The sequence below is a fragment of the Mytilus galloprovincialis genome, chromosome 5 (genome assembly GCF_965363235.1).
Source record: "Mytilus galloprovincialis chromosome 5, xbMytGall1.hap1.1, whole genome shotgun sequence".
NCBI lineage: Eukaryota > Metazoa > Mollusca > Bivalvia > Mytilida > Mytilidae > Mytilus > Mytilus galloprovincialis.
Genome location: NC_134842.1, coordinates 77,451,189 through 77,459,592, shown reverse-complemented (window position 1 = coordinate 77,459,592; position 8,404 = coordinate 77,451,189). Strand labels below are relative to the sequence as shown.

The following is an 8,404-nucleotide window of genomic DNA, read 5'->3' as shown; positions in this document are numbered from 1 at the left end:
CTTTTGTTCTAGCTCATTCCATAGATTCCCCCCTTTAATCTGCTCTTTTTGTCCATTATATTTATTCTATTCTGTAAACACCACAAAGACCCTCGATCTGAAGTGCTGACCATATAGAACAAAACGCCCAACCTTGCGTATTTGGTAATTATTCATATAGCATGTATAGCCTAACTGACTTACGATAGCATACCTTTTTAGTACAAATGTATATTTAACATTTTAAGCCGGGTATTTCTTAACGCGGAAGTAGAATACTATAGTATCTCAATTCTACATATATACATTTTGAAAGCATTTATTTGGCGATATCAAATAAATATATCATGCAGACATACACACAAGTAGGGTAGATGTGAGTTTTATCATTTATTAAATGATAATACATGTTTTATTTACACTTAAAACTGATTCATGTGACTTGTCAACAATCGATTGAAAATGGACGACAACGTTTATTTTTGTTGTGAATATGCTAGGTCAAGTATAGGCAGTTGTAAGGCATGCCCAAAAGCTATTTCAAAGAACGCTGTTAAAATCGGATTTACTCCCGATTTCGATCACTGTGGAACGATCTGGTTTCATTTTAGTTGCTTCTTCAAGAAATGTTTTTTTCGTAAACAATTAAAAGATGACACTGAAACGGAGTCAGTCTTTGTTGGCTTCAAGGATTTGAAAGAAACCGACCAAGAAAGAATAAGAAAGGCACGTGAAAAGCTCGTGTTATCATTGACAACGGGAAAGGCGGAAGCAAAGAAAGGAAAACGAACTGCAGACGATGACCAATCAGAATGGAAGCCACCTACGAAGAAAATTAAGAAGTCAAGAACTACGACACACTTGGAAAAAGAATTAACCGTTGGGGAACACACTTATCTAATACAGGATCTTTTACACATTAATATCAGTAGATGGAAAGATATTGTCCTTGTTGGTATAAGAGAATACTACAGACCCACAACTGGTGGAAAACTAAGGCCCGGTAAGAAGGGAATATCACTCACGGTCGATCAATACCGTACACTAATCGATCAGAAACTTTCTATTTCCAGAGCAATCGAACAAATCAAAGAAGATTTAGAAAGAAAAGAAGCAATTAAACAGAAGAAACAGAAACAGAAAAAGAAACAGAATAAGAAAGGCAAACAAGGTGATCATATTAACTTATCTTTAGATGTGAATTTTAAAAAGATAATGATAAACAAATGGTCTAGATAACCGTTGTAGATATTATATGTAAAAACGGCTGTCATTTGGTAAACCGGGAAAAATTATCTTGAAAGAATAAGTAACTGTGGTCAACATGGTCAAATATTGCGATTAGACCGTGAAAGATTTGGTATATGCTCGCGAATAAACGCATGCAACGTCAATACATATATAAATTCAATCAATTATAATGTATTATTGAAAAATTAATGAGTCTGTCTAAATGATTAGTAACATAAGTAGAAACATCAAGGCTTAAAGGGGCATTATCTGTCAAATTCATGTTCACCAATTTCACCCAAATTCTCATATTTGATTTATAACATACTAAAAAGTATATCAAAATTATAAAAAGTATAAAATAAACAATTTACAATGCATGGGCTCGATTATTTGAACTAGTATTTCTGTGTATTTAAGCCAAGACGACATTGTTAGTTTGTTTTCAACTTTTCAGTTTAAATATTCCTTTGGTATATCTTTTGCCTCTCTGTTTGTCTCAAAATTATTTACATAGGCTGTCATGTATAAAAGTAAACGTTTTCCTGCATATTTGTGTATATGATTACAAAATAAGTAATGAAAATAATACGGACTTTTCCCTATTAAATGTAATCACATGAATCGTATTTCATTTCATTTAATCGGTAATTTGATATAACTGTAATCCTATTGTAATATGTATACGTATACAGTACTAGTTATATTAATTGTAGACTCTGGGCAACGAATGTGTACATTACAATTGAACTGAAATGCGCTATGTGAATATATTTTACAGAAGCTGCTAAAACAGATTTTGACATTTCCGAAAACAGAAGAATCATTGTAAAATCCGAATTCATTTCCGGGAGTCAACAAGTGGTAGTAGAAATCCGGGAGTACAGCACACCAACAGAACAGTCTGGAGAGATACCATTACCAACAGATAAGGGGATTAACCTCACTGAAGAACAATGGAATACATTATTATCATTACATTTAACCGTCATCCGAGACTTGGCAGATAACTTTGGTTACTAGTATTCGGAAGATTCCGCTGCTGAACTAAGTGCTTTGAAGATAAGAGGGACTCATTTTGTGGAACATTGTTTTCTTTAAAGACGACTTTGATGATTGTGTCTAAATACAGGACAATTCTGATCATTTATTTTATTTTCTATAATAAATATAAAATGTTTTCAGTTCTTTCTTTTCATACAATATGATAACAAGGTTACATCTCATATTCCTATAACACCCTATAACTGGTTTAAATTATAAGCCTGGTACCTTTGATAACTATTTACACCACCAAGTATCACCAGCCCAGTAGTCAGCTTTACGGTGTTGACATGAATATCAATTATATGGTCATTTTTTTTTTAAATTTACTGTTTGCAAAAGTATAAAATATTCTAAGGATTTTATTTTATCCTAGGCATAGATAACCTAAGCCGTTTATGGCACAAATTGTTGAAATTTTTGGTCATCAATGCTAACTATTTTGATCTGAGCGTTACTGACGAGTCTTATGTAGATGAAATGCGCGTCTGGCGTATTAAAGTATAGGCCTGGTACCTTGGATAACTGTTATAACCCCTGATTTATCAACATCAAGTTATATGTAAAATGTGGTAGGTGATTTGTTGACTATTAAATATGGATGCCAGACTTGACATCCGGACCAAAACAATAGACAATAACATTAATGAAGCTTGATGGTTGCAACTAGTTAAAACTTGTCATCCACATCAATAAAATAGACAACAACACTATTGAAGCTTGAGGGTTGCAACTAGTTAAAACTTTTCATCTGCACCAATACAATAGACAATAGCACTATTCAAGCTTAAGGGTTGCAACTAGTTTAAACTTGTCATCCGCACCAATACAATAGACAATAATACTATTGAAGCTTGAGGGCTGCAACTAGTAAAAAACTTGAACAGTTCTGTTCTTTTTATAGTCTGCATGTGACACCCTCTGCTTCGGCAGTAAACCATGTTGGTCTTCAATGAATAGAATAAACAAGTAAGAACATTTCAAACGAGTAAATATAACGGCCTGATTTATGTAAACATCAATTAATAATAATAGAAAAACAAATATGATTTACTGCCACAAACAATATCCATGGTTACATAATGGGTACCTGATTTTGGCCAGGAACATTTCAACATGGCGGAGTGAAACATCTTAGTTGGGGAAAAACTATAAAAGTCAGTTGAAAACGACTTAACTTATCAACTCATTATAAATACCAGTATTGAAGTTTTATATTAACGTCAGACGCACGTTTCGTTTACAAATGACTCATCAGCGACGTTCGAATCAAAAATGTTAAAAAGGTCAAATAAAGTACGAAGTTGAAGAGCATTGAGGACCAAAAATTCCTAAAAGTTTTTCCAAATACGGCTATGGTAATCTATTCCTGAGATAAAAAAGCCTTAGTATTTCAAAAATTCAAAGTTTTGTAAACAGTTAATTTATAATTATTACCATATCAATGATAATTCATCTCACACAAAAATGATGACTACTGAGCTGGTGATATACTCGGGGAGTAAAGACTCCACCAGCAGCGGCATCGACCCAGTGGTTGTATATGACCGTAACTCATCATAGATAAAATGTAAAAGTAATAAATTGTTTGCTTGAAAGCACTTGACAAAAAGGTACTTTTACTATTTTTTCAAAAGTGTGTCACCTACCCCCACTTGTCAGTCTTCTATGAGGGTGTGGTGTGGGTGCACATAATAGAAAATGGGCACATTGTTAAAGTACAAATGAAATCATGAATAGAACAAAACAGTCAGCAACAAATAAGAATAGAGAATAAGGTGATTCTGATAATTGAAGAATAGAGAATGATGGACAAAAAGAACAAAGAAAAATGGTCTTAAAAAACAGAAAAGGACAAATCCAGACCTTTGCCTTTGACACATGTGTAATAGATAACTAACGTACGATGTATTTGAATAGTTCTTTTATAAAGCGATAGTGGGCACTAGTTTCAACCGCTTCATATGCATTATTAAGAATTTATCTGGTGATATTATAGATATATCACACATACAATATAACTCGGGTAGATACGCATATTAATGTTATCATTTTAATTATAATACATGTTTGTTTACACTCAATACTGAGTCATGTGACATGTTATCAATTGATTGAAAGGTTTATTTTTGTTGCAAATATGCTAGGGGAAGTATAGCATGTATATATAGGTAAAAAACACTGAAACATCATCAGTACTAGTTGGCTCCAAAGATTTGAAAGATACCCACCAAGTGAGGACCAGAGGAGAACGCGACAAGCTTGTGATGGCATCGAAAATGGATAAACCAGAAGAAACAAAGAAAGGAGAACGAATTGCAGACGATGATGAGTCAGAACAGAAGCCACATACGGAGAAACCGAAAACACCAAAACAATCCGAACAGGAATTACATGAAGCTGAAAAACAAGCTTACCAATTAGCAGATCCGAAAAACGAAGAATCAGGTTTGGCGTCACTTAGTAACCCAAAAGATACTAGGTTTCACACGGAATGTGCGCCCCCGATATATAATGTTGACAAACACACGTATAAAATAGATCATCTTTTACACATTTATATCAGTGAACAGAACGACATTATCCTTGTTGGTATAAAATATTTCTTTGCAAACGCACCGAGTAGAATCCTTAAACCAGGGAAGAAAGGAATATACCTCACGGTTGATCAATATCGTACACTTATCGATATGAAAGGTTCTATTTCAAAAGCAATCGAACAAATAAAAAAAGACACAGACGGAAAAGGTTGGATTGAAATGGAGGAAACGAAACTGACGGAGAAAGACAAACCAGGTGCTCATACTAATATTAAGTTATTTTAGATATGACTAAACGGTATTGATAATCAAAGGGGTATATTGATGATATAGATATCACATGTAAAGGTCATAGTTATATATTTGACTATTGATAATCAAGGGGGTAGATTGATGATATAGATATCACATGTAAAGGTCATAATTATATATTTATGCTTTCTCATGGTTGAAAATAAACTTAACATTTCATAAAAAATAAAAAGTCGTTTAGCAGAGAATAAAAGCGCCAAATTTTGCTTAAATGTTGATGAAAGGTTTATTGAAAATATACTAAAATTGTTTGACACTGCATGATATGACGTTTTGCTAGTGCAGAAAGCTTGACTAAAAGATGGGGATGTGCATTCATGCATTGTTTCCATTGGCGTCCTTCGGCATAGGCGTGTCGGACGAAATAAGGCTAAATGATGATATTTCTGTCTAGTCAATATTGATAAGTAGTTATTACAAACCTTATTCTGTTATTTTATGACAATCTCCATACTGAAAATAAGAAAAATGATAAAAACAATGACAAGCTCGTCAACTTTTATAACAATATTTGGAATTTCATTTGACCATTTTTTATACGATGGTTACCATGTTGTATACAAAATAGGTAATGAAAATAAAACTGTATGCTTTTTCACAGGTAATTGTATTTCATTCAGGTAATTTAACTATGGGAACTGGAAAATATTCAATAATAATTCAATTGACATGATTATACGTAAGAAATATGTAAGTGTAGACGCTGGTCAAAAACATCTGAAGTGTTGAATATTAATTAACATAGATGTACGTATATATTTTACAGTTGCTGCTAAACCATGCTTCGTCATTTCCAAAGAGAAAAAAGCCATGGTTGAATCCAAATTCATTTTCGAAAGGCAACAAGTGGTAGTAGACATCCGTGATTACAGCAAGCCATCGGAATTATCTAGAGCGAAACTAATACGCATAGATTACATGGATAAGGCGGTCGTCCTTACTGTAGAACAATGGAATACATTATTATCATTGCATTCAACCGTCATCAAAGACTTGGCAGATAACTTTGGTTGTTCGGAAGATTTCGCTGATGAACTAAGTGCTTAGTAGAACAGTGGCTCATTTTGAGGAAAGTTGTTTTCTAAGAATACGACTTTGATGAAAACGTATAAACACAGGACAGTTCGGATATTTTTTTAAAATTTTCTATTATAAATATATAACTTTTCAGTTCTCTCCTTTCGCGATAAGTACTAAAACTACCCGCATTTTTTCTACAGTCAAACATGACAATCTGCAAGAGATTTATAGAATGGAGGTTTACAAAAACTTGATTCTACTGCTTTGGAACCGATAAAAATTTGTAAAAGATAATTCGAACACAGGAGTACGTCCGAAAAAGACATAGCTAGCATGACCCCTATTTTAGCTTAAAGTCAAATACGATATGATATTTTACACATTATCAGAAAAATATGACAAAAACGTTATATTGTACTGTCCTTATGTATCTTGTCATCAACTTGAAACATTTAACATCTTTAAGCAACGACTTAATATTTGGACCAGATATAGCCCTTTCCAACATGACTTACTTTCTTGTTGGCAGTTGGTAAAAATAGTTAAAAAAATAATGCATATTTATCTTGTACAAATGTGTTTTAAACATTTCTTTGCGTAAACATTGATTTCACGTGACATTTTTTAAATTTTAATGTTATAACAGGAAGTGATGTGATATTGTTATAGCTATTTTGATCAATTGAAGGCGAGGAAAACTATCCTAGTCAATTAACATCGTAGTAGAACGCACCTTACACGTGCAGGTTTTAAACTCACAAAACTTAGCCAAAACATTTCTTACAAACAACTCAACTGGCTAGAAAATTTAAACAAAACTTTACTTTACTAACTAAAGAGATGATTTCGGCTTCCCAATTGTGAATTCCATTTCTATGAGGCTTCATTCCAGCAGCGCCTGCTTACGGAGCATATATCTCCTAATTGAAACGATATTTCTGGGTTCGTATTTCCTATCATGATTTACTTGATAGAGGATTGCTGCTCACAAGGAAGCTATTAAACCAAGAGTTCCAAATGGTGAAGTTAAACTCATCCCTTCGTAAATTTTACGGTCGCCATCACGAGTTGGTTGACCGTTATGGAATAACCGTTTCACAGATGATATCGGATATGTTCATTATGTCGCAACAACAATACCCTCCCTTTTTACGAATTTGACCTACCAAATTAAACTATTAACCGGATTTTTAATAATATAAGCAACACAACGGGTGCCACTTGAAGAGCAGGATCTGCTTAGCTTTCCGGAGCACCTGCGATTACCCCCAGTAGAATCGCACGTTTAGGTTATTCCACAGTCCATAGATAAATAAAATTCAAAAATAATAAAGTAATGAATGAGATTGTTAAATTTTATATATGCATTTTTGTGCTTCTTTGTAAAATATTCGTGTGTTTTTATGGTTATTTTAATACTTGAGGAATTTGTACAGTCTGTCAGTATTGATTTTGATATTCTCGTATTTTTGTCTTTCATTTTTGCTTATGCGCTTTGTCTATATGCCTTCCGATGCATGTTTGTTGCTTGTCTTTCACTTATGCTATATGCTTTGTCTATTTGCATTTTGTATGTTTCTTTGTGACATACATGACTTGGCTCTGTAAATATACATCCCATCATTGTGTTATTATACTATGGTAAATTTGTGTATTCTTGTCTTGATAATACGCGTTGTCTATATGTGTTTCTTTGTTACAGGTGTTTTAGTGACTAAATATTTTTGACATTTTTACCTATCATGTATTTTTGTTTTGTTCACGCATCGTTGTCAATAAAATCTAATTTGATGCGACTGTCAAAGTGAGAGGTTTAGCTAGCTATTAAACCAGGTTCAATCCACCATTTTCTACACAATAAAATGCCTGTACCAAGTAAGGAATATGATAGTTGTCATCTAATCATTTGATGTGTTTGATCTTCTGATTTTGCTATTTGATAAGGAACTTTTGAATTTCCCTCAAGTTCAGTATTTTGGTGTTTTTACTTTTTAAATGGAATTTAGAATCAAATTAGAAGGTATGAGTGTAATATTATTCTGTCTTTTCGAAATGACATAAACATGTGGTGCACACTTTAAAATACGCCGGTTATTTAGTGGGTAAAATATTTTAATGTTATTTCGAATAAATAGAACATATATCACAGTCATCCCTCAAATGTCTTACGTGGTGACAAGGTTTTTAAAGACATCAATTGATTAAATTAATCAAATGATCGTAATTTATGTCATTAAATTAATATAAAAATATTGAAATCATTTTATTCTATGAAAATC

At 32.9% G+C, this 8,404-nt stretch overlaps 1 protein-coding gene and 1 long non-coding RNA gene across 3 annotated transcripts; both read left to right on the top strand.

Moving 5' to 3' along the window:
- Positions 1 to 411: 411 nt before the first annotated feature.
- On the top strand, positions 412 to 2,389 carry LOC143076442 (uncharacterized). Of its 2 annotated transcripts, none has more exons than XM_076252218.1 (2): positions 412 to 1,141; positions 1,991 to 2,389. In XM_076252218.1, the coding sequence occupies exons 1-2, from the start codon at positions 442 to 444 to the stop codon at positions 2,230 to 2,232; spliced, it is 942 nt and encodes a 313-aa protein (XP_076108333.1). In that variant the 5' UTR covers positions 412 to 441; the 3' UTR covers positions 2,233 to 2,389. The 2 variants fall into 2 exon arrangements, with proteins under 2 accessions (XP_076108333.1, XP_076108332.1); XM_076252217.1 differs by having other exon boundaries at positions 412 to 1,150.
- Positions 2,390 to 4,365: 1,976 nt separating this feature from the next.
- Positions 4,366 to 6,535, top strand: LOC143076441 (uncharacterized). Its single transcript, XR_012978649.1, has 2 exons — positions 4,366 to 5,049; positions 5,872 to 6,535. It is a non-coding gene; the product is annotated as an uncharacterized LOC143076441 (long non-coding RNA).
- Positions 6,536 to 8,404: the final 1,869 nt, after the last annotated feature.